We start from the raw sequence: 26961 nt of genomic DNA, 5'->3' as shown, positions 1-26961 counted from the left end.
TCTATCTCTCCATCTCTCTATCTCTCTATCTCTATCTCACTCTCTATCTCTCTCATCCACAAAGGAGACAGTGACCCCGGGTGATCTGATACTAGTAAAACGAGAAATCTAGTCCAGTACAGGCTGGGACGGCCCTTACAAGGTTCTGCTCATTGCCCCCCACGGCTGTCAAAATACCTGAATTCACCAGGGCCACTGCAGGGGGATGAAAACGAGACAATCATCGATGCCCTAGCCACCATGGAGAACCTCAGGAACATATGGGCCAAAGAAAAAGACGTTCAACAGGGATGGCTCGATTGGCTCTACTCTGGCAACTGGTCTCAGGTGCTGATGAAGATCCTGTCGCCATTTGCCGGAGTTTTGGTAATCTTCCTTCTCCTGTGTGGCGTATGTTCCTGCTGCGTCGTGCCCGCAACTAAAAGGATGGTGTCAAGAATGTTTGTTGCTCATATGTACCATTACAAATTGATTCCTGACCCACAAGACTCTGATGACGATACAGACCCAGACAGCCTTGTCTAAAGGACTTATTACAAGGTAAAGGGAAACCCCCTCACTGTACACACCACTGATCCCTGAAGATCGGAGCGGGTAAGGCCAGTCGGGCCCCTGCTTACATTGCCGCCGGCAGATGGCCAATGAAGTCACCCAGGCCCGGGTTAGGCCCTGTGGAGACCAGAGTGCAGGCGAAGTTCCACCACTTTAGCCTTTAATAGAATTACTGCAGAATTTATGGACAAGCACTTTGAAGTACAATGCAAATGCGTAGACCTCTGAGTCTGTGTTGCTGGCATTGTCTGTGTCCTTGTGCTGTCTGTCCTCTGCTTGATCCATAATTGCTTACAAAAGGCTGAATGTAGTGCTGTATCCTCGTGGGTTGTGCGAGCCGCTCCTCGGGCCTTCTCTGTGTGCCGAGCGTCTTGACATTTGTGTCTTTTTACTATGCTGCCCTCGCTTCCAAGTTTCACCAATTTGGCGAACTAGACAGCTAGCGAGCGACATCCAGAATAACCAGACTTCTTTCCTTTGTGATTGCTGTTTATTCAGGTAATGGCCTCGACGATTACCCTTAGGGGCATGTCACACAGACATTTGCGGCTGAATCACGGCCAGAAATTTCTGCCTTTGAGGCGGATGCTATTGGACGCATTGAGTTCGCCATTAAGACGCGATACAGCGGTGCTCAACACGAGTTCGGAAATTCGCGCGCGGGTGGCAGCGCGAAAAAGTTTTACCCTGCTCAATTCTTCAGAGCGCGGGTACACAGCCTTTCACGAGCGTATTGAGGCTGAACCACGGCCAGAATTTTCTGACCGTGAAGCAGATGCTGTTGGGCGCTGTTGGACGTTTTGAGACCGCCATATAGACGAGATAGAGCAGTGCTTTACTCGCGGTCGGAAATTTTCACGTGGTTGGCCGCGTTCAAAACTTTTGAGCTGCTCAAAAGTTTGAGCACGTGTTAAACTGCGTGCCGCACACGTGGTCAACACAAGGAAATGACGCGGAAATGACGCGGAACGACGTGCTCTGGCCGCGGCCAGGGCGTGCTTACACATAGGTAGGACGGGAAATTTCAGCGGGTAATCGTGGGTGGAGCATGGTAATAGCATGTTCTGCGCCTGTATCGCGGTGTTATTACGTGAAATTAGCGTGTTACGCGTGTGACAGTCACACGCCTTTCTCCGCGTATAAACAGCGCGAATGCCGAGCACACGTCAGTTGTGCTCGTGACGTCAAGGGGGTGAACATGGATCCCCGTCAGCGTAGTTTCTCTTCATTTCGAATAAATCTTTCGGTGCATTCGCAATGGTCACAGCAAGGCTTTAATGCTAGGACCTTAACTTGGCCTTTTAGCTGAGAGTAAGAGTCCCGGCTCCTAAGCTTTGTATCGTATTATGAACTGATCGATAATGGATAATGAATAAAGAAGAAAGACCAATAACCCTTAAACACCCTTTTGTTGTGAACGTAATCGAACGGTAAATCCTCCCCCCCTCGCGTGAACGCGCATTCTGCTGCGCTTCCAACGAAAGCGATCGTATTCTATATAAAACGCTTATTAAAACATTAAAGCGAGCTAATTATAACAATTGGGAGATCCTAGTCTATATAACGCGTTTATTTAAACAATAAAGTGCGATCGTATTCTACAAAATGCGTTTGTTAACGTGGATGAAAAAGTCACGCGAGGGGGTGGGGCGGTGTGGGTGTTGCGTAGGAGTCGGATTTGGGCACAACACCGGCTCGGGAGCTTTTATACCCGTGGTCCACACGAGAAAATGACGCAGAAATGACGCGATGAGGAAGCGGAACAGTCGCCGGCGTCTTTTTTCCGGCCATACCACAGACGAACGGCGGGTTGTCAAATTTTGCGCATTTTCCATCCCGGGCAACCACGGGCAAAAAAAAACGCAAAATTTTAGCCGTGATTCAGCCGCAAATGTCTGTGTGACAGGCCCCTTAAAAGGGCATCGTAAAACTGGAACAAAAGTACAAAAAAGGGCCGTTAGCTTTCTAAATATACAGAAACATTTGTGCTAAGCTAACAACGTCCAGAAGTGTGAACAAAATTATAAAATAAACAAAAACAGTATAAACAGAAAGTCATCACAATCTGTTTCATACTTACAGACAATAATTGTCCAACGCAACAACAAACTTGAGGTATTTTTTACAGAACATAACATTGTGCTTCTGTGGTGCTTCAGTCTCCGCGTTTCTGCTGCGTTCACTTTCTTTTCCAAAACAATTCACATGTCTGACTGTAGAGGGCGCTTAACACCACTCTATTTGTACCCCAAGGCGGAACATCATTCTTGAGTCCAAAATCATTTTCAGCTTGGGGCCTGTGTCCTCACGTTTTTCTCGTTCAACATTTTGATGATGTCCCTCACTTGTTTCCTTTTCTTTTGAATTTCCGTGGTGTAGTGAAGTAAACACTCCTGCCTTCATGAGTTGTCTTCTGTTTCCATGCTCTCTTCATCACGAATCATTTTACTCTGTAGTACAAGAATAATTGCTTGTGGCGGTGCCGTTTTTACCTTGAGGCTTGAGAGGTGTGTCTTTTTGATATGAATTTCCATGTGCACCGTTGTTGGAATGTTTGACATGATGAAGCCCGTTATGAGGAATGTTGTTGCGTCTCGTTCTTGACTCCAAATCCTCACACTACGTGGCTAATTTGACAGTGTGCTGGAGCAGGAAAGCTGTGGAGCCCACCAATCGCGCCGTTTGATCTTCCGTGTTTGCATTTCGTTCCTCCATACGCTCCACTTTTTTCTCCAGCAACACTTAACACCGTCCTTTCGAGAAGATCTTTGATTTTTCTCAAGTCGTGCCATGGCAATCATGTTCTCACTGGCTGCTTCGGCGTGCTCTTGCTTTGACTTATGTCGCTGTTCGATTTGGCCAAGTCATGTCGACCGCTCCCTCGGTCTGTTTCTCCTTTGCGCCAGTCTACTCAATGAGTCTCCGTTTCTTGACCATATTTTATTGAAATGTTTTTCTTTGTTAAAACTCGCTAAATGTCCCCTTTCTGTCATTTTCTTGTAGTTATTTCGTCAGTTTGTCGTGGTTTTTGCCAGAGAGACTTTTCTTGCTGCCTTCTACCAAATGGCGCCACCGAAAGTCTTGCTCACTTTTTTAAAGGATTTGTTCCCCTGGTGACCTAAAGCAGTACAGCAACTTCCTTTTAAGTCAATGAAAGTCCATTGACGTCCATGTTCCTTCCATCAATTCCCTGCACCGCTTATCCTCACTAGGGTTGTATGGGGTGCTGCAGCCCATTCCAGCCTATTTCGGGCAATGGGCAGTGGACGCCCTAAACTGGTGACTTGCATGTTATTTCTGTTAATTGAGGCGCCACTGCAAGTCCTTTTGTAAATACCTGGAACCCGATGGCAACACAATGGCAACCCACTGAATTCCATGTTATTTCTGTAAAATGTCCGCTTCCTGGTGATCAATACTGAAGCTCTCATTATTGGTCAATGGAAGCCCATTTGCTCACTTTTTTCCACGGATTTGCCCACCCGTTGGCCCAGAGGAATATTGCATCTCCCCAAAAGTATACGAGAGCCCGTTGACTTGTATGTTATTTCTTTGAAATAGGTGCCATCTGGCAGCCCACAAATGTATTGCAGTTCCCATTACAAATGAAAGTAAGCCTAATGGCTCGCAGAAATTGGACAATCTGGTGGCCAGAGGCGGTACTGCAAGTCCCTTTGTATAAACCTTTTAACCCAATGGCAACCCACTGACTTCTATGTTATTTCTGCAAAATCTGTTTTACTTAGCGGTCCAAAGTGGTACTGCAGCTACCATTATCGGCAAAAGGAAGCCAATTTGCTAACTTTTTAAGAATTTGGTACTTTCACTCCTTTTACAAGGAAATTGAAGCCATTTGACTCCCATGTTATTTCTGTAAAATGTGCACCACCTGGTGGCCAAAAGGTGATACTGCTAGTCCCATTGTAAACAACGACCAACCCAATGGCAATCCACTGACTTCAAGTTATTGATGTAAAATGTGTGTCACCTGGCGGCCCAGAGCAGTACTGCAGCCCAACAACTTAAATGTTATTTTTGTAAAATGTTAACCACCTGGTGGCCCAAAGTGGATGTGCTGCTCCAATATTAGGGCATTGGAGGGCTATTTGCTCCATTTTTCTATTCAAGGATTTGCCCCCCTGGTGGCCCAGAGATGTACTGTAATTTATTTTTACAATTAAATGGAAGCCCATTCACTTACCTGTTATTTCTGTAAAATTTACGCCATCTGGTGGCTCAGAGGCAATAGTGCTTTGTAAAAAACTGGCAACCCAATGGCAACCCAGTGACTTCCAAGATAATTATCTCAAATATGCACAACTTTCCTGCCCAGAGCAGTACTGAAACTCCAGTTATAAATAAATTGAAGCCCATTCAAATTTAGCTACCGGCCTGTCTTTGTGGGCTATGCATGTTCTCCCCGTCCTTGCGTGGGTTTCCTCTAGGCACCCTGGTTTCCTTTAACATTCCAACAACATGCATTTCAGTTTAATTGGCTGGTCCAAATTGTCCCTAGGTCTGAGTGAGCGAGTGAGTTGTCTGCAACCGACTGGCCCACCCAGTTTAGGGTGTCCCCTGCCCACTGCCCGAAGATAGCTGGCATGGGCTCAAGCAGTCCCGCAACTCTCCTGAGGATAAGCGGTGCAGATAATTGGTGGCTCCCTTTTTTATTTCTTCCCAGGAATATGCCACCTGGGGGGCTCTTGAATAAGATCAGAGTTTCTTTCTTTGCCTCTTGAAGTTTCATGTTCCATTTTGCGAATTCACACCCCTTCCCTCATAAAAACTGTGTTTAAAAATCCTCGGTGCCCTTTTTTACCGTGTGAACTGTCTCCTGATCAGACTGGCCTAAATACTATGTTTTATCTTCATTTTGAAAAACCGTAATAAGTGTCCTCAAGACAACGACGGAGCAAAAGTAAGAGGCTGACAGTCGGGTCTGAGCTAAGAAGGCGACCACACAGACCAGCACTCTCAAGCATGTTCAACCAACGCCAGATCCATTGTCCACAATGAGTGAATTTGAGCTGCGGATCGCCACCAACAATGTCCGGAATTGGAGTATTTTTTTTGTCATCACGGAGTCTTGGCTTTCCCGACGCCGCATTACATCACCGGCTCGAACGTGACGAAGACTCCGGTAAAAACAGGGGTTGGAGACTACGCGCTTCAATAACAGCCGAACCATTGACACACACTGTTCACTCGATATGGAGTTTCTAGCAGTATCAAGGAGACCCTTCTATGTACCGGGAGAGTTAACTGTGGTCTTTGTGTTTGCCGTTTACTTTCCACCGCTAACCGTTTCACCGGATGCTAAAGTTAGCATAGCGCTAAATCACCTGCCCGCTGCTATCAATAAACAGCAGCTTGCACATCCCAACGGAGCTTTATCGTCGACGGCGACTTTAATCAGGCATGTTTATGGACTGTACTCCCAAATCCAATTGTGGACTGAGCAATTCGGAAAAACACTGGACTATGTGTAATGTGTAATGTAAGATCAAACATCAAACATTCTGGTTGTATCCAGCAACTCTGTTTGACCCCCACCCCCCTTATAACCCCCCACCCCCCCGGAGGAAAACAAAGCCTACTTACAACAAAGTCAGTTAGTTCTTGTTTCCTTATCCTCACTGTAAATGTGGAACTGGAGTTGTCGAATTTCGTTGTCACAGCATATCCTATGTTGTAACAATGACAATAAAGGCATATTCTATTCTATTCTATTCTAAAAACCTGGGAACCCATAGACATCAATGTTATTTCTGTAAAATATGCGCACCTCTGCGGCCCAAAGTGGTACTGCAGCTCCCATTATAGGTCAATGGAAGTACATTTGCTCACTTTTTTTAAGGATTTGACCCATGTTGGCCCAAAGCAGTACTGTAACTCACTTCATGAGTAAATGGAAGCCATTTGACCTCCACGTTATTTCTCCAAAACGTTCACTTACCTTGTGGTCCAGAGGCAATACTACGAGTCCCAATGTAAAAACCTTGCAACACAATGGTGACCCACAACTTTCCATGTTATTTCTGTATATTACCCGCTACCTGGCGGCCCAAAGCGGTACTGGAGATCCAGATATAGGATTTGACCCCCTGGCGACCCAATGGCAACCTCTTGACTTGGTATTCCTGTAAAATGTCGGCTACTTAGCAGCCCAAACTGGTTCTGCAGCTCCCATTTTAGGTCGATGGAAGCCAATTTGATCCCTTTTTTACACTTTTCTGGTGACCGAGAGCAGTACTGCAACTCCTTTTTTAAGTTACCGGAACCCCTCCAGCTTTCATGTTGTTTCTGTAAAATGTCAGCCACCTAACAGCCCAGAGGCGATACTGTATGTCCCATTGCAAAAACCCTGGCAACCCAAAGGCAACCCACTGACTTCCATGACATTTCTTTAAAATATGCACCACCTGGCGGTCGAGAGCAGCACTGCACCTACCCTTATTAATCAATGGAAGCCAAAAGGCCCCAATTTTGTCTTCCAAGGAATTAATCCACTTGACGGGGCAGAGCAACTATCGAGGTATCACACTCCCCTCGGTGCCGGGCAAGGTCCTCACCTGGATCCTTTTGGACAGGGTTCACGGCCAGTTGCTCGCACACCAGCACCCTGAAAAGTCAGGTTTCAATACGAAACGGTCGACGGTGGACCGAATCCTGGCGCTTCGTGTCCTCACCGAGTACTTCAGTGAATTTGATGTGGGTCTTAAAGGATTTTTTATTTTATTTAATTGACTATAAGGGATTTAATATAATACAAATTACATTTTGTTGAATGCAGTAGGGATTTTTCGCAGAAGGCTGAAGGTCGCGTCGTTCGAAGTGTAGCGTGTTTTGGCTGGGGGATTTTGATAGCGGGGCGCTGACGAGGGAATCAGGCCTTGTTTTTGGCATTGCTTTAAGCTGATAAGCTTTCGTGTTGTGAGCCCTCTAGACACGGTGGTGTCTTCCGGCGAGGAGGAGATGGCGACTGGGTGGGAGCCACGTGAGGAGTTCCTGGCCCGCCCCAGGGGAGGAGTCAGCACTCCCACAGGAGGAGTCAGCCCGCCCAAGGGGGAGGGGCCAATGCCCCGACGTAGCAAAAGGACGGAACACGGAAGAAGGGAACCATCTTCCCATTAATTTTAACCATCTTAAATGTCCCTGCTGAAGAACAGCAGGCCCGAACCATGATGCTGCCACCACCATGTTTGACTGTGGGAATGGTGTGTTGAGGGTGATGAGCTGTGCTGCTTTTACGCCAAACAACGTCTTGCATTGTTGCCAAAAAGTTCGATTATGGTCACATCTGACCAGAGCACCTGTTGGTTTGACATGTAGTCATTCCATCGGCACTGTCGGCCCGCCAACTCGAGGGCATTGTGGTATAGGGTCGAAACGCCCAGTGAGAGTTGGACACCACCTGATGACGTCTTCTCCTGGTTGAAGGCTACAGTCACTTTTTGAGCGACTGGAAAGTTAGCACTGATTAGAAGTCTAAGTAATAGTTTTGACGCTTGATCACCAGTGACTTCTCGGAAAGGCTGGATGGCAACCAAGGAAGATTGGTGACGCTGGAAAGACAGATGACCGATTGCTGTTTTTTCTTCTCTATCTGATCCCCCCGATCCCTTTAAAAAGTGTTGTGTGAAACATTAGGCATTTGGGTCCACAGTTTGTTCCGATCGTGACAGTACGGACTGACCAAGAAATGGACCCAGAGAACGTTCGCACTAGCGCTGATCGGGAAGAGACAAAGGCTCCCTCCACTCTGCAGCGTTTGCAATGGACTGAGAGGGAGGTCTGACTGATGTCGGTTGATGTCTCAGCCTTCATCAGCATGTTCAACAACAACAGCTTCTCCAGCACTAACAACAACAACTGGGTTTTTAAGCGATTCCTTTCCGGTTACTCTTTGTCTGTCCTTCAGATAAAATAAAAGGGGAAAAAAATAGCAAAAATACAAATATGTTTGGACCATGGCCAACCCAAATGCCTAAAACACCCAAACAAGTTAGGCACCTCGGCACCTAAGTTGGTCATGCTTTCAGCCCTCCAGATGAAACGGGACACCAGAAAGCAGCCATGTCACTGGGGTCAGGGTGACACAACACACTCTTTTGTTCAACAGCAGGGCCCGACAGCTTTCACTGGTTTACCCCTGCCGCATCGTACAGGTGCCCTGCCCATCCCTTAGAACGCGTCCAAACATCCCACTATCCTTTTACAACACACACACATATATATATATATATATGCATATGTGTAGCACGGCTCTTGCCTTCTCCCAGACCCTACCCAAGTCCATTCTGGAACCCTACGATAATCCCCAAAGCACCTGCTGGTGATCGGTACTTCTTTGCGTTCTTCTGATTTTCCTTAAAGTCCGATTTAATTGATGAAATTATTTTAAATGTAATGAGTCGCTAAAAGGTAGCGGTCGCTGTGCTTCCCACGTTTGTTTACGACGGCTGCTGTTTGAATGACAGCATACACCAGCCAATAACAAGACATTCACACTCAACAAAGCGTGCCTTCCTTAATCTGATCCCGCTGAACACAATGAAAACAATTATATTAATGACAACAAAGTCCAAATACATTTATTTAAAAATCTGTGAAGGAGTGAACGAGCAATAATCGAAGTGTGAAATAGCGGGGAGTCTCTGTAAATATATTGTTCACGCCTACATTTTCTTTTGTTTTCAATTTTAGTTTTCACATGTTTGCCTCCATAAAAGTCAGACAAGGTCTCCCCATGATAATAATTATCAAAAAGGCTTTAGCAAGATTCCATTTCCACCACATAAATCAAGTCAGTAAAAAAGGCAACACGAGCCGTAAACTGTGTCACACAATGATCCTACATGTAGAACATGCATGAATAGCGATAAGACAAAGGTCTTCAACCTTTTTTAAGCATCGAGCTACTTTTTGCTACTTTTTAGTGCAAAGGGCACCCACTTTAATATGCATTTCTAAAATAAGAACTTGTCTTGTACTTCTTACTATGTTGTTACAGTGTTATTAGAAAGGTTGATTATTAGAAGTAGGAAAAAGAAGGCCTTAAAAAAGAGAGAAGGAATTAAAGGAAGAGAATGATAGAAAAAGATGGATGGCAAAAGAGATAAAGGGAAATAAAGAAACAGTTAGAGAGAAAGAAAGAAAGAAAGAGGGTAAAAAAAAGAAAGGAAGATAGAGAGGGAGAGAAGGGGGAAAAGAGGGAAAAACAAAGGGAGAAAGAAAGGGAAAAGAGGAAGGGAGAGAGAAACAAAGAAAGAGAAGAAGAGATGAAGAGGGAGAGAAAGACAGAAAGAGAGAGAAAGAAGGATAGTGAGAGACACAAAAGAAAGAGAAAGGCAGAGAGTGAAAGAAAGAAAGAACTAGAAAGAGAAAAGCAAAGGGAGAAAGAAAAAAGAGAGGAAGAGCAAAACAAAGACAAAGAATATTAAAGATCACATCTTTACTATTTGTCAAGGGAGGTGCGCTGCAGCCGAGTAAGCGATGGGATTTAATATTCTGGAATTAATATCCTGGAATTTAATATCAGTGAGATTTACAGAGGGGCTTAACGACTCTGTCCACAACGCGTTAGTGATGGGTTTCTCGGCCAGCTAACCTTAATGAAATGATTGATCCGGCCATTCAGGTGGATAATTACGGTACTAGCGAAAACGCACTCCTCGCTCAGAATCACCCTGCCGCCACGTCAGCACGCCATTCTGGCAACAAGTTATGTGGGTCAAAAGAGGGAGGAGCCTATTCAGCTGGGAGGTGCGTGTGCTGACTGGCGCCGAAAGGAGGAGCTCAAGCCCTGCGAACACTGTGGCCATTCTAACGCGGCACAGCCAAAATATGGCCCTCATCCATCGTAGTAGGGGTGCTGGGAGCGCGAACTCCCCTTCTCTAGTCACTAAGCGCTTAATTCTTCAGGGCATGCTTATTCCGGGCAAGTCCTCTGTAATGGTCGATTCTGGCACTGATGACTTTTTTTATTGATATTTGCTTGGCTAGGCAATTTCGACCTGCCCTTAGTCGAACTTCCTGACGCCAGAATTATATAGGGCCTTGGCTAGGGCAACCCACCACGCCGCAACCTTCACGCTCATTTGGGGGAATCACCAGGAGGAGATCCAATTTTACCCAATGCTGTCGGTTACCAGTCCAGTAGTTTTATGCACACTGTGGCTTTGCTACCCACAATCTGCAGATTGACTGGAGCACTAGTTAGAATAATGCGTGGAGTATTGCGTGTCACTCACAGTGTATTCGATCAACCTTGCCCGCAGGAACCTCTCAAGGCCTCCTCTTCCCCGCTTGTAGTGGAAGGCAATCAGCTACCACTACGTGAGGCAGACGCCGCAGGTAATGCGCTACCGAAACAGGGATGCCTACACCAACATGCAGGTCTACCACAAAAGGGTCAACACCCACGTGGCTGATGCAGAGTTTGACCACAGCCACTGCAGGGTGAAGGACGTCTCCAAGCACCTGTAGGGATTGGAAAACTTCCTTGGACTTCAAGGAATACATGGTCGCTTTTACTGACTCGCATCAACTCCCCTGGTATGTATCTTCTTGCGTTTTCTGGACAGCGGCCGCACTATCCGTCCCCTGGCCTTTAAGGGTGTTTAGTGAGTTTTGGACCGCTTGCGTCTACTACCACATGGAGAAGCTTTTTGACTACACACCGGCTGAGGAGCGTTTCTGCTGCAGGCACACTTTCGACAGTACAGAGTTACAGTGGCTCATCTGCTACAACCACCAAACTGTGCCCAGCTACTCAGAAGCTGTCCTCATGGAACTGGCCCAGAACTACCAGCAGCTCTTCAATCTTTTCCCATAGTGCACTGAGCATCTGCAGCATGGACGGTTAGTAGCAGGTCTTTAGCACAGGCTGTTTTTCGCTGGGCTGGCTGTATGGCGCCATGCGTAGTTGCCTATGGAGAAGCGGCGGGAGCCTGAAAGACCTTCCAGGCAGGCCCACGGAGAGCACTCACTGCCTAGGATGGCGATTAGAGTCCCCCGGCGCACCAGGACGTGCACTATTTTCAGGTGCCTATTGCAATAACGAGCGCTGCCGAGATCAAAACCACCACTCGCTGCATGGGAAAGGCGCTTTTGTGGAGACTTCGTTGTGACCCAAAGAATAGAACAACGTTGAACTTGATATAGTAAGCTCATTTACTCTGCTTTGGAGGTACTATAACTATAATTGTCTAATTTTGATCTTTTGAACAATGGCCAAATTAACGACTTTTTCCTCTAAAAAGTTTAATATAACAAATAAAAAGCACATTGAATGCTTTATTTTGCCTTTTTAGCATCAGCAACTAGCAAGAAACAAGTTTACTACACTCCAAAAAAAAAAACAATTGGGCACTCTTGTCAGAAAGCAGGGATTGGGAACCTGTGGCGCGCAAGCCATATGTGTCTCTTTTTATGAGTACACATGGCTCGGAGATTAGACAGAACTTCTGCAGACGTTTAATGCATTGCTACAACAATCTACGTTCATTGTTGGTACACTAAATGATTAAAAGCCCAAAAGCTCTGGCAAAACACTTGTAGCAATTTGTTTGAGTGAGCGGTAGGAATGGGCGGAGTTATATACACGGTGCACTCATCTTAGCCTTGCGCCTTCGACACTGAAGGTAAACAAGTTGGTATCTTCGTTTGCAGACTTTTGTGACATTTCAAGGTTTTTACAAAATAACTTTGCTTGCACCTTGTTTTGAAAATATTATTTAAGACAAAAATAAGTTACTGTAGGAGGGAGATGATTTTAAGTGGTTTTATATATGGGCGGAGTTATTTACACACACACATTTTTTCGCAAGTATAATATCAGTTTCCACTGCTACGCAGATGACACTCAACTATATCTTCCGTTGGAGGAATCTGCCACACTAAATTGTGGAAATTTGGAGGCCTGCCTCACTGAGATAAAAGAGTGGATGTCACTCAATTTCTTACGTCTTAACTCTGAAAAGACCGAAATGTTAGTCATTGGTCCTTCTAAATGCCGGGACTTATTCTCAAAAACTGCTGTGAACATTGACAAATGTCACATCACACAGAGTGACTCAGTTAAAAATTTAGGTGTCATATTTGACCCTGATCTATCCTTTGAGATGCATGTAAAGCAAATTACTAGAACTGCCTTCTTCCATCTTCGCAACATTGCTAAAATCCGTTCAATACTGTCTCAGTCTGATGCGGAAACAATAATTCATGCATTTGTTACCTCCCGTCTCGATTACTGCAATGCACTACTCTCCGGTCTCCCGAAGTCCAGAATCAGGAGTCTTCAGCTGGTACAAAATGCCGCAGCGAGGCTTTTAACTAGGACAAAAAAGTCAGATCACATCACGCCGGTTTTGGCTAACCTGCATTGGCTCCCTGTTAGCCTAAGATGTGATTTCAAGGTTCTCTTAGTATTATACAAAATCATACATGGACTTGCTCCCTCACATCTTTTCAGATCTGATTTCCCCCTATGAGCGCCGGTCTTCTGGTGATCCCAAGAGCCAAGAAGTGTTCCGCTGGTTCGAGAGCGTTCTCCATAGGTGGAATGCTCTTCCAACTGAGATCCGATCTGCAACCTTAGTGGAAATGTTTAAATCTAAGCTTAAGACTCACTTCTACGCTATAGCATATGAATAACATATACTTTTCGTGGACAATATCTCTGTATTATTTGTGATTGCAACATCCTTTGCTGTCTAGTAATGCTGGAAGGGGGATACCACATGTGCGGTCCCTTCTCAAGGTTTCTTCATTTTCCTCATGTTGAAGTTTTTTGAGTTTTTCCTTGCCCTCATGTTGGTTCCAGATCAGGGGATGGTGTAATAATAGTCTGAAAAAATAGTCTGTGTAATAACCTGTGAAGCCCTTTAAGACTCTTTGTCATTAAGGGCTATACAAATAAAAATGACTTGACTTGACTTAACCTATTGCTAAATTTCTGAAAGACCAAGGAAGTTATCATTTCCGACTGACCATCAATGGCGCTGCTGTAAAAAGAGTGACTGCCACCAAATTCCTGGGGGTGCACATCAGTGAAGACCTCTCCTGGACATCCACATCATTGACCAATAAAACACAACAGCGCCACTACTTCTTGTGCAAACTCAAGTGAGCAAGGGCTCCACCACCCATTCTGACCACATTCTACCAAGGAACTATCAAAAGCATCCTTTCAGTTTTATCTGAAAGACACTTGCACTTTTATTAGTTGTGATGGCCTGCCATTCACAACACACATTACCAACTGAGCTGTAAGCACAGTGTTAATGTGTTGTAGGTGGCAAGGCCACACAACTATTAATCTCCTCCAAAAATGTTATTATTCTATCTTCTTCCGTAAAGGTTTGGCTTCTACTCCCAGAGCTTTTGGAGTAGTCAAGTCAAGTCAAGTCATTTTTATTTGTATAGCCCTTAATCACAATAAGTCTCTAAGGGCTTCACAGATTAGTATACTATGTTACACAGACTATTTTTCAGTCGACAAGAAGAGTAGGTTATTATTCATAAGCAATGGAGTAGAAGTGAGTTTTAAGTTTAGATTTAAACATTTCCACTGAGGTTGCAGATCGGATCTCAGGGGGAAGAGCATTCCACAGCACCGGTGCCCGAATGGAGAACGCTCTCGAACCAGCAGAACACTTCTTTGCTCTCGGGATCACCAGAAGACCGGCACTCTCAGATCGTAGGCTTCGGACCGGGACATAGGGGCAGATCAGATCTGAAAGATAAGAGGGAGCAAGTCCATGTGTGATTTTGTACAATACTAAGAGAACTTTGAAGTCACATCTTTGGCTAACTGGGAGCCAGTGCAAGTTAGCCAAAATCGGTGTTATGTGATCGTACTTTTTTGTCCTAGTTGAAAGCCTCGCTGCGGCATTTTGTACTAGCTGAAGAGACTTGATTCTGGACTTCGGGAGACCGGAGAGTAGTGCATTACAGTAATCGAGGCGGGAGGTAACAAATGCATGAATTATAGTTTCCGCATCAGACTGAGACAGTATTGAACGGATTTTGGCAATGTTACGAAGATGGAAGAAAGCGGTTCTAGTAATTTTCTTTACATGCATCTCAAAGGTTAGATCAGGGTCAAATATGACACCTAAATTTTTAACTGAGTCACTCTGTGTGATGTGACTTTTGTCAACGTTCACAGCAGTCTTTGAGAATAAGTCACGGCATTTAGATGGACCAATGACTAACATTTCGGTCTTTTCAGAGTTAAGACGCAAGAAATTGAGTGACATACACTCTTTTATGTCAGTGAGGCAGGCCTCCAAATTTCCACAGTTTAGTGTGGAAGATTCCTCCAACGGAAGATAGAGTTGACTGTCGTCTGCGTAGCAGTGAAAGCTGATATTGTACTTGCGAATAATGTCACCTAATGGAAGCATGTAAATGTTGAAAAGAAGGGGGCCAAGCACTGAACCCTGCGGAACACCGCAGGTAACATTAAAGGGCTCAGATGTCATTTCACCATATTTAACACAGTGCGTCCTATCTGAGAGGTAGGATCTGAACCACGAGAGGACGGTTCCTGAGAGACCAATCCATTTTTCCAACCGTTCTAGTAGGATATTGTGGTGCACTGTGTCAAAAGCAGCACTAAACGATCATATACCAGAAATTCTGGAATCATGTGCTATGTCTTTTTGCACCGATACGAGTTACCATGACAACACAATTAGCCGTCAAATGAGAAAAAAGCCACATAGACAATGAATGGAGAGAGAGAGAGTCCGGAATGCATGGGGCTCATTCATTTCAATGGGTAGACATGGTAACCATATATACAAACATACATACAAACATATATCTCTTGTTAAGGTTTTTCAAAGCCCTTGGAGGAAAAGCGAGCAAAGAATGACTGAACAGCTTTATTTTTTAACAATCCAGTCTGGTTTTGTCTCCTTAGATTCTTTGCATTTTGAGAATAATCTTTTGCAATTCATACACAAGAATACAATTGGCTATTTGTGCTGGTATTATAATATTTATTATTAAAAAAAAATTAAGTGACGGATGGTTGGCACATTATCACCAATATGCAGCAAGCAAATGATTGAACAAAAAGGAAATGGAAGTTCATGTGAATAACCTCAAGTACTGCTGGTGGTACTGTCAGTGTCAGATGATACCTGTTAATGCAAAAAAACAAAAAAAAAGAATTTCATATTTTTGTCTTTTTGATTTTTAAAGACAACACAAAACTTGGTTAAGGTTACCATACCTTTACTTCTTGACCTTGCCTCTCCTCTTCAGTGGCTGGTTCCTCGCCGTTTTCTCCTTCTTGTTCTTGCGCTTCTTCGTCCTCCGGTTTCACCTCAGCCTCTTGCTCTTGCATGAAGCTTTCTGCAGCCCTGCAGACGGCCTGTTTTGTAGTTATTGTGGCACTTTTGTTGGTGCTGACCACCTGGTTAATGACAGTGGCACTCTCCTCATCAATATCTGTCAGACGGACGTCACATTCTATTAAGGTTGTGTTTTGTGAAATGGCCTCTTCCAGAGCTTTGCCTCCGTCCTGCAGAAGACGGAAGGAAATACAGAATATATTTGCTTTTCAAATTCTACAACCTCTAGCCAAGTATGGAATCATCAGTCTTGGGCAAGCCCTCACTCAGACATTTTATTTTGTAGAAAAAACTCACAAACATGAAACAATCGCAAGGACATTCGAAAGTGTAACATATTGGCATTCAGAAACACTAAAAAAACAAAAACATTGCAATTGTCAGTAAACGTTACTTTAATAGAGCAGGTGAAAGCAAATTTCAAGACATATGGCCTTTTTTTAAAAGATTTTTTGTCTCGGCGCCCACATTATTATGCCCCTTTACCTGCCAGTACGCTTGACTTTAACAACCTTCACATGCTATTTGTACTTGGTCCAAATCTTTGATGCAGCTGACTGTGAACAGCCCACATCTTTGGCAAGCATACGAGTAGACTTACATTCTTCAAGAAGTTTGACGATCCTGTCTATGGTCTCAAAGCGATATCTCTATTGTTGGAGCCATGATTCTTGCCAATCCACCTAGTCCAGGAGGCCTCCAAGGTGTGATAACCGCTCTGTTTGTAAATGCTGTCTAACGAGCACACTTAATCTAAGACAGGTGCCCGATTAAGGAAAGGAAATTGACTGGGTATGTGCTTATTTTCTTCTCAAAATGCACTTATTCCATATTTGTTTCACTGCACTTGCTCCATAAAAGTAACATTTACTGACCATTGCAATGTTTTTCTTAATTTTTTTTAGTGTTTCTGAATGCCAATATGTTTCATGTCTGAATTTTTTCTACAGAACAAAATGTCTTGAGTGAGGGCTTGCCCAAGACTGGTGATTCAATACTTTTTGCTAGGGTTTTTATAATAGATGCATGGTAATTGGGTGGTGAGCGCGTCAGCTTCACAGTGCGGAGGTCCAGAGTTCAATTCCAGCTACCGGCCTCCCCATGTTTTCATGTTTTTCCCGTGCATGCATGGGTTTCGTCGGAGCACTCCAGTTTCTTCCCAATTTCCAAAAACATGAATGGAGTTGATTGACCAGGACTTTGTTTTTAAAAATGTGTATTATTGTATTTTTTATTGCTAAGACAGTTAAATATGGAGAGATAAGTGTGGTTTAATGGAATCATCGCCTGCACAGTAGACTACGTACCTACATGATCTTTCTTACGTTAATGACTAGGTAAATGTTGCCGCACAAATTCTGTTTTGTTTTTTTAGAGGAGCGGCACTTTCAGCTAGACTCACGAAAAAGAGTTGGCTCTTTCGGCACCCAAACGTCTCTTCAGATTTTTTTCTTGCTTTCAACCATATATTACCAATTATTATGTACCATTATGCACAAAATGACTTAAAAAGAGGAAAAAATTAAGCAAAAAGTAAACAAAATAAATAATATAAAAGAAATATGGAGGAAAAAAACAGATGAAGACAAACGCAGGAAAAAAGAAAAAAAAGGACTAGGCAGAGTTTTTTAAATCCCAAAAAGGGTGTTAATTATACACGAGTGAGCGTTAGACATGAATAAATACAGTAATTTTGCAATGTGAACGAACACAAATTTACCCCAAAACAAATTGACTATCAATGCCTGAAATCTGAAGGAGTTTAAAGACTGTAGTTTGATGGTAAACTGTAAAAAAATGATGTTAACAGCACTAACCAAGCCCAGCTTGTTGCAGGAAAGGTTGATCGTCTTCAGAGTTTGATTTTTCGCCAGCACTTCTGACAGCATTATAGCGGTGGGAGCTGTGACCAAGTTGGCCCCAAAGTGAAAATGAAGCAGTGTGCTGTTGTTCAATAAAGACTTGGCAATGACTTGCCCTCCCCAGTCACCCACACGGTTGATCCTGATATTGAGTGATAAAAGGGTGCAGTTCTTGAACAAAGCTTCAGCCAGGAAGTTAGCTCCCTCATCCCGAATGTTGTTGTCACTAAGGTTTAGGACTTCCAGTTTGCTGCAGTTGAGCAGAAGACTGACGGCCCTGACCCCTTTGTCGCCGATCACGTTGTGGGAGAGGTTGAGTTCTCTCAGGCAAGGGTGCCCCGATAAGTGTTTGGACAGCAACTTGCACTTTTGATCATCAATGTGACTTTCATAGAGCCGTAAGATCTGCAGAGGTCAGAAGATTAAGGATTTTCAATTGGCAAAAATATCGCATTGGCATGCATAAACAACAGTGTTTCTTAACCGTTTCTTATTGGCGTTATATTTTTCAGTAACGGAAGTTTACATTTTTTACGCCTTTACCGTTACTGACGGTCAAAAAAGGTGCCTTACTTTGAATAAATTGAAAAAACTAGCAGCCATAGCGGGTCAAAGAAAGAGAGGGACTGTAAAACTGTTTATTTTAGCTGCACTTTTAAGTGTAGGATAAATCTGTTGCTGCTGCGTGCAAACAAATATTACACCGTTCTATAATACAATTACCTGTCTGTTCTTCTCTATTCAACTGACTTAAACATTTTAAATTCTTGGACATGCAACTTCTTAATCCTTGGATTCATGCCCTACCAGTACATACATTTTTCAAAGAGTGGGGTCAAAAATTAGTAGGGAAAAACAAAACTATTTATGGCATCTTATGACAAATAATTGGAACATAACAACTTTAAAACTTTTTTATTTATACAAATTTTGAAGAATTATAACCTCGCTTCTGCATCCAAGGGTTAGTAACTGAAATAGTTACTTTCCCTCCATGTAGTCACTTTTACTATAACATAATTCAGTAACAAACTCAGTTACTTTTGGAACTTTGTAACTAATTTCTTTTTCAAAGTAACGTTGACAATACTGGTCAGGAAAAAAAAGTAGGTCGCGGACCCATTTTCAGTGGGTGGCCGGCCTTTGCCCTGGCAAAATTATGCTAAGAAGAAAAAACAAAGGGTCAATAACACTCGTTAACAGTAGATGGCGGAATGCCCTGGTCGATCTCTTATTTCCTGTTCAGTCAATGGGCGCCATCCGAATAGTGTCTGAGTTGGACTACATTTTATTTTATTGTGATTGTGTTAGTTTTATTTCTTTCTGCTACTGGAAGGTACAGTAAATGGTTAGATTTTTGCCTGTATATTAATCTTAATTATGTACATCAGTGGTCTCAAACACAAGTGACTTGGGGGCAACCAGAGCTAAGGTCTAGGTGAGGTTGGGCCACAAAAGAGTTCTGATAAAAAGATTCAGCTGTTCTCGAATATATTTTTTAAATTCCCCACACTAAATACAAATTTAAAAAAAACATTGAGAATCATAATCAATCAATTTGTAACAAATACATGAATTTTTCACTTAAAGTTGTACTCCAAGGGGCAGTTTGTAGCATTCAGTGCATCCAAGTAGTAATTCATTTGAAAAAGGAATTGATTCACTCCTCTCTAGGTCCTCATGTAAAATGACATTGTTGTGCTTTTTATACAGTTTACAAGCAAATAAAAAAACAACATTTCAGTTATTCTACTTTTGGGAACAATCTTAGAAAAGTCATATTTAGGTTATTTAATATAATGTAGGGATTTCTTTCTGGGTTTTTAACAACAAAGTGTTTGACCCTTTCAACCCAAGGACAACAGAAATGTTAGATACTTAGCAAAAATACATGAACTATTATATGAATGTGGATTTTTTTTAATACTCGTAGGTAGAGAAGTTTATATTCATTTGACATAACATGAGCCTCACCTAGAGATAGCTGGCATAATCATGCGCCATCTTGCGTCTACGGGAGGCCGACAAAACAAAAACGTTGGGAAAGGCCGGGCAAAAAAATGAGAAGAAAAATATTCATTTTTGGTTACTTTGAGTCTCTGTATTTTGTATTTTTCGGTGTGCATTTTAACACTCGTTTCTGTCTGCCTAACACAATAAAGTAAAATCTAGTGGTGAAATAATACATACTGCCCTTTTAACTTCAAACTTCAAACGATCATCTAGAAGGCCGCATTTGGACCTCGGGCCGTGAGTTTGAGACCCCTGATCTACATAGACAAATACTTGTCAATGTTTATAAATATTTTGGGTACAAATTGCTTTAGGTATGTGTCTATTTTATAGCAGTTAAAGGGGGTTCACTTATATGCAATGTAGGCTTATATGCAAGTTTTTGCTGGTCATTTTTTTTTTTTTTTTTTTTTAAAGTGAATATATCTGCTTTAAACTGCACCATACTCTCACTCGAAAAATTTGCGATTTTCTTTCTTGATTTGGGTTGCAACCAATGTAGCCTCTAAACTGCGCGTGCCCAATTGCACATTGCCCAGACCTCAGCGCATAAGAAAATCCATCAAGTGCACAAAAATCAAGGCTCGAAATTGCGAATTCAGTAGTCGTTTCAGCAAAATTATATCACAATCAGGCAAAAACAACACAGGTTCCCTTGGCGGTGTGTTTTGAAAGCGGTATTTTGAAGTCAATGTTAGAGTACCAGTTGAGTGAAGTCAGTAAAGTTTTTCGAGAACGGGCTTTTTCGGCTCGGCTCACTGAAAAGAGCTGACTCTTTGGCTCCAGTTTGTTTTTGTATCTTTAATTCATATATTAATAATTATTATGTAACACTATGCTTAAGATTAATTTAAAAAGATTGGATGTTAAGCAAAAAAAGGAACCAAATATCAAACTGAAAAAGAAGTAAAAAAAATTAAAAATTAACTACAGAAGGGGAAAAGGGGGAAAAGAGAGAAAGGGGAAAAAGCAGGAAAAATTTTAAACAAACAGGAAGATAGAAAAATAACTAAAATCGTTTTAAAAAGAGAAAATAGGAAGAAACAAATAAAGGAAAAACGGAAAATACAGAACAAAATAAGAAAATGAAGAAAAATGACGTAAAAAGCTGTGAAAAAATAAACAAAAAAGAAAGGGGGGGTTAAAAAGTAGAAAAATAGCAGGGAAAAAGAAGAGAAAGTCCAGAAAAAAATGTTTTTGGGGGTCTCTAAGGTTGCTCTTGTGTTACATTCAAATAATTTCCAAATATATCAAGTCAATCTTGTTGCCCAAATTGTACTTCCACTCAAAAAGTGTGATTAAAGACAGATCTATATTGTGCAACCGACTAAATAAATCTCCCAACATTTTATTATTATATAAGTCAAGTAAAGTCATTTTTATTTGTATAGCCCTAAATCACGAAGAGTCTCAAAGGGCTTCACAGATCACCACACTATATTACACAGACTATTTTTCAGCCGACGAGAAGAGTAGGTTATTCATATGCTATGGAGTAGAAGTGAGTTTTAAGTTTAGATTTAAACATTTCCACTGAGGTTGCAGATCGGATAACAAAAGATATATTTTTCAAACGAAAGTCACATGGAAAAACAACTAACGTTTGTTGGCCGTACAACCTGTCCAATGGTACTTGAATATTGGTCAAGTCATTAAAATGTAAAAAATAATTTAACAATGCTGAAAACTCAGCAAAATGTAACATGTCGGGTTTTGAACATGTTTGTTAATGGCTTGGTTGGCACACTTCGGATTGATGTTGTCCTGTGGAAGCTTACAGGGGAACATTGGTTGTAAAGTTGGGAACCACTGCACTACAGCTCAAGTCTCACTGATCTCTTTCAAAAAAGGACCCTTTTTGTTTTTTCCCCTTCTTTTATTTATGGAACAGTTTATAAAGGGTCATTAATTCACAGAAATATAAAATCTCACTACACAATATGAAAATGTTGCAGATTTTTAGCATCACTTATTTTTAACTTGTTTCTCTAGTACAGGGGTCTCCAACATGGTGCGTCTATTTAACCCTATTCTTAATTACCCACGGAATCATATAGTAACAATTTAGTAATAACATGATAAGTTGCTGTTTTTGACATTCAAAAAAATAAATTCCAGTTCATGTGCTTCATACACAAAAAAAGCGATTCAAGTTCGATAATCATTTTAAAGCATTCATTCAAGAGAAAAGAATGATAATCTGTTCATGTATCTAACAAGTGTATATATTTAATTTTTTATGGATTTATTTGACAGAATATACAAAAAAACATATATTCCAATTATGGGTTTTATCAAGCGAATAAGCAGAAAAAAAAATCAAAGTCAAGATATTTACATTTTTTGCATGCTATCTGGCTAACATTTCACTTTTTTGCTAGTTATTAAGATAAATTGTGGCCTCCTTTCTAGCTATCTATCTAGTTTTCGGCTTTCTATCTGGCTAAATAGTTGGCTGTTTTGTTTTTTAGCGAGTTATGTAGCCTCCTTATCTTTTCACCTGTTTACTTTTTAGTTAAATATCAAGGTATTAGGTTGAGGTATAAGGAAAGTAAGTGAATGGTGGAATGATGAGGTCTCAGAGGCTGTGACAGAGAAGAGACGTGCCTTTGAGGAGTGGCTGCAAGATAAGAGTGGTGATGCGTATAAAAGGTATAAAGTGAAGAAAATGTTGGTAAAAGCGGTAGTGGAAGCAGCAAAAAGGAAAGTAAATGATGAATGGTGTCGAAAGATAGGGGTGAACTTTGAGGAAAGAAGTGAAAAGGGTAAGAAAGAGCGAGTCTGGAAAGGAATAGAAAATGAAAGATAAACGGTAGATTGCTGGTTAGCAGTAGTGCAGGCAGGATGAGATAGGCAGAGTATTTTGAGAGTTTTTGAATGTAGAGGATAGGAGAGAAGTGATCGGTTGTATGGGGAGAATGCCCGTGTTGGGGGATTTAAATGTGAAGCCTGTGGAAACATGGGAGTTGAAGGAGGCAGAAAAGGAAATGAAAGGGGGGAAGGCGCCTGGGTTGGATGGTTGTACTGCTGAATGCTTGAAAAAAGGTGGCACGGCTATGATTGACTGGATAGTACGCTTGTTGAATGTATGCTTTTTAAGTGGTGTGGTTCCTGTTGATTGGTGTAGTGCATGTGTGGTGACAGGTGCGTGAGGAGTATTTTGCAAAAGGTAAAGATGTTTATTTGGCTTTCATGGACTTGTAAAAGGCGTATGACAGATTTGATAGAGAGCGTTGTGGCAGGTGATGGTAATGTATTGGAGTGGGTTGAAAGTTGTTGGAAGCATTGAAAAGTTTTTATGTGAACAGCAGAGCATGTGTAAGAGTAGGGAGTGAGACAAGTCAGTGGTTCCCTGTGTTGGCTGGTGTGAGACAGGGGTGTTTGATGCCACCGTGGCTGTTTAATGTGTACATGGATGGTGTGGTGAGAGAGGTGAATGCAACAGTATTTGGCAGAAGTGTAGAGATAATGGATAACAGTGGAACAGTGTGGCGGGTAAGTCAGTTTTTGTTTGCAGATGACACAGCGCTTGTGGCCGATTCTGAGGAAAAATTAAGATGGTTGGTAATGGAGTTTGGAAGAGTCTGTCATAGGCGTAGGTTATGTGTGAATGTTGGGAAGAGTAAGGTGATGAAGTGTTCACGTGATAGAGTGGGCATGGCGTTAGGAATAAGGTTGCATGGACAGATGCTGGAAGAAGTTGAAAGCTTTAGGTACTTCGGTTGTGATGTGGCTGCAGTTGGTGGAATGGAGTGCGAGGTATTGCACAGTGTGAATCATGGAAGCAAGGTTTTGGGTGCGCTGAGGAGAGTGATGAGCAACAATAAGTATGAGTATGGATGTTAAGAGGGGACTGTATGAGAGTGTGATTGTGCCGACTGTGTTTTATGGTACATAGACTTGGAGCCTGAACACAGATTTGAGAAGAAAATCAAATGTTTTTGAGATGAAGTGTTTGAGCAGTATGTTAGGACTGAGAAGATTGGATGGATTGAGAAATTGTTACAGACAGAACTGGAGTAGTATTGGAACTGAGCAAGTATGTGGATAAGAGAGTACTCGGTTGGTTAGGAAACATGGAAAGGATGGATGGGGAGAGAATGTTGAAGAAGATCTACAGGGCAGAAGTAAGACCGCGATTGACGTGGATGGATGGTGTTATGAGTGCACTGCAGGAAAGAGGTCGAAATATACTGGAAGCTAGAGCTCTTGTTGGTGATAGGAATGAGCGGAGAGGTGTTGTTAAAGGATAGTAGGATGTTTAGACGTGTTCTACGGGATGGGCAGGCCACATGAGTGACATGACCGCTTTCTTGTGTCCCGTTTCATCTGGAGGGACGAAAGCATGACCAACTTGGATGCCGAGTTGCTTAACTTGTTTGGGTGTTTGGGCATTTGGCCATGGTCCAAAAATCTTTGTGTGTGACTTTGCTACTTTTTCCCTTTTTTATTTTCTTTAGTGTTCCGCTGGTTCGAGAGCGTTCTCCATCCGGGCACCGGTGCTGTGGAATGCTCTTCCTCCTGAGATCCGATCTGCAACCTCAGTGGAAATGTTTAAATCTAAGCTTAAGAATCACTTCTACGCTATAGCATATGAATAACCTATACTTTTCGTGGACAATATCTCTGTATTATTTGTGATTGCAACATCCTTTGCTGTCTGGTAATCCTGGAAGGGGGATACCACATGTGCGGTCCCTTCTCAGGGTTTCTTCATTTTCCTCATGTTGAGGTTTTTGAGTTTTTCCTTGCCCTCATGTTGGTTCCAGATCAGGGGATGGTGTAATAATAGTCTGAAAAAAATAGTCTGTGTAATAACCTGTGAAGCCCTTTGAGACTCTTTGTGATTAAGGGCTATACAAATAAAAATGATTTGACTTGACTTTGTTTTTGTATGTGTTTATCTTGCTGTCGGTCACCCCTCTCAAGGGATATGACTAGGGTAGATAAATAGATCGATAGATAAATATCAAGCTACTTTTAGCTGTTTAGCAAGTCATCTAACTAAGTTTCTATTTAAAATTCATATTAAACAGGGTGCCCTTAGCACTAATTACAAATAGCAGTAGCTCTCATCCTTAAAATGACTAAATGAGTCCAATGTATAATATAGTAGAGTCTCTTTGTCATTTAGGATTTATTGTCAATATAGACTAATAAAACATATATATGAGAGAGAGAGAGAGAGAGAGAGAGAGAGAAGAGAGAGAGAGAGAGAGAGAGAGAGAGAGAGAGAGAGAGAGAGAGAGAGAAAAAACGGCGGCGCAGTGGTTAGCGCGTGTGCGGCACAGTTCTAAGGTCTTGGGAACCTCCTGTGTGGGTTCAAATCCAGCTACTGGACTTACTGTGCGGAGTTTGTATGTTCTCCCCGTGCTTGCGTGGGTTTCCTCCGGGCACTCCGGTTTCCTCCCACATTCCAAAGACAGGCATTTCTGCCTTGCTGACTCGTCCGTTTGCATGCCTGTCTGCCAGCCTGACTCGTCCGTTCCGCCTGCCTGACTTAAATTCGGGTTCCAGAAGTTTCCGGCTGTTTTTGTCCTTTTATTATTTTCTCCAGTTTTCGTTCCCATCTAGTTTCTCCTGTTAATTTTCGATATCCTGATTAGTTATCTATCCTGTCTGTCACTTCAGTTCCTGTTCCCTATCGACCTCATCTGTCTCATATCAATTCGGGCAATTGGAATCGGTCTCGTCAGTCTCTGGCTTCCGTCTTTCCACGCTAGACGGGCGACCCTAACGTGTATGACTCCCCATTTCCCGTAAAATAAAGGCTTGTGTGAGAACGTCACGCGATTGGGTCCTGTTTCTGTTCTGGTTTTGACACTCCTATTGATGGGAACCATTATTGATATTAGAAATGTTGACTTCAATTACCCATGACAGACAATTTGGCACATTTTAAAGATGCTCTCTTATTCTATTTGGAAAAACAAGGTGTGTTACAGAAAAATTAGACAAATAATGTTCCACCAATGGGGCTAAGAATGCAATTTTGCAGTGGGATGATACACTGCAAAAAAATTACTTTTAAAAGTAAAAACAAAAAGAGTAGATTTTCATTATTATTATTTTAATGTCATATTATTCCACTGACAGATAACTGCTGATTTTAAATAATATTTACCTTACTGAAAAATTATTTATGATACCTCATATAAAATATTAAAACATACATATAAAATTTGCAATTTTAGATTTCAACATCTTAAAGTGTTTTCTTTTTGGTAAAATGAGTTAATACTTGTAAAAAATCAAATAATCTAACAGTGGAACAAAAATGTTGTTTTGCGATGAAACCAATCTATAACGGTATCAACAGAATTTAAAAATGAAGTAGAATTACCTTCGACATCTGTGTCAATTGCAATAGTTTACTTACTGAATTTATGATTTTATAAGGAACTGCACAAATTTGACAAAGTTCCCTATTTATCGCTTGAACACTTTCAAAATCTCTATGCACGCAATGACTATCATTGAGTTCCTGGTTCCCATAGATTAGACTTAGAGGGACAGTGTGTAATAATTAGTGCCTCCTAGTGGTAAAAAGAAACTTTCATTCAGTAAAAAAATACAAATATATATATATATATATATATATACATATATATATAAATATATATATATATATATATATATATATATATATATATATATATATATAAATATATATATATATATATACATATATGTATATATACATACATATATATAAATATATATATATATATATACATATATGTATATATACATACATATATATATATATACATATATGTATATATACATACATATATATACATACATGTATATATATATATATATATATATATATATATATATATACATACATATATACATACATACATATATACATACATACATATATATACATACATGTATATATATATATATATACATACATATATATATACATACATACATATATATACATACATGTATATATATATATATACATACATATATATATACATACATACATACATACATATATATATATATATATATATATATATATATATATATATATATATATATATATATACATACATATATATATACATACATACATATATACATACATACATATATATATATATATATACATACATATATACATACATATATACATATATACATATATA

The 26961-nt window shown here is 41.4% G+C and overlaps 1 protein-coding gene and 1 pseudogene across 4 annotated transcripts in view; one reads left to right on the top strand and one right to left on the bottom strand.

Annotated features, from left to right (window-relative positions):
* Positions 1-240: 240 nt before the first annotated feature.
* LOC148346822 (transmembrane protein 151B-like) lies at positions 241-11684 on the top strand (annotated as a pseudogene).
* Positions 11685-15462: 3778 nt separating this feature from the next.
* drc5 (dynein regulatory complex subunit 5) overlaps positions 15463-26961 on the bottom strand; it is a 44686-nt gene continuing 33187 nt past the window's right edge. For 2 of the 4 annotated variants that reach the window (XM_088325163.1, XM_088325164.1), the window contains exons 3-5: positions 17738-18187; positions 15800-16090; positions 15463-15707 (exon numbers count right to left, since the gene is read on the bottom strand). In XM_088325163.1, coding sequence (XP_088181289.1) covers positions 15669-15707; positions 15800-16090; positions 17738-18187 — 780 coding nt within the window. In that variant the 3' untranslated portion in view covers positions 15463-15668. The remainder of the gene's footprint in view (positions 15708-15799; positions 16091-17737; positions 18188-26961) is intronic. The other 2 variants (XM_088325162.1, XM_088325161.1) reach the window with 2 other exon arrangements.

This window comes from Urocampus carinirostris, chromosome 20 (assembly GCF_059441175.1).
Source record: "Urocampus carinirostris isolate Australia breed hairy pipefish chromosome 20, RoL_Ucar_1.0, whole genome shotgun sequence".
In the NCBI taxonomy this organism is placed as follows: Eukaryota; Metazoa; Chordata; class Actinopteri; order Syngnathiformes; family Syngnathidae; genus Urocampus; species Urocampus carinirostris.
Note: the sequence above shows the minus strand (reverse complement) of the source record. Positions and strands in the feature narration are given on the sequence as shown.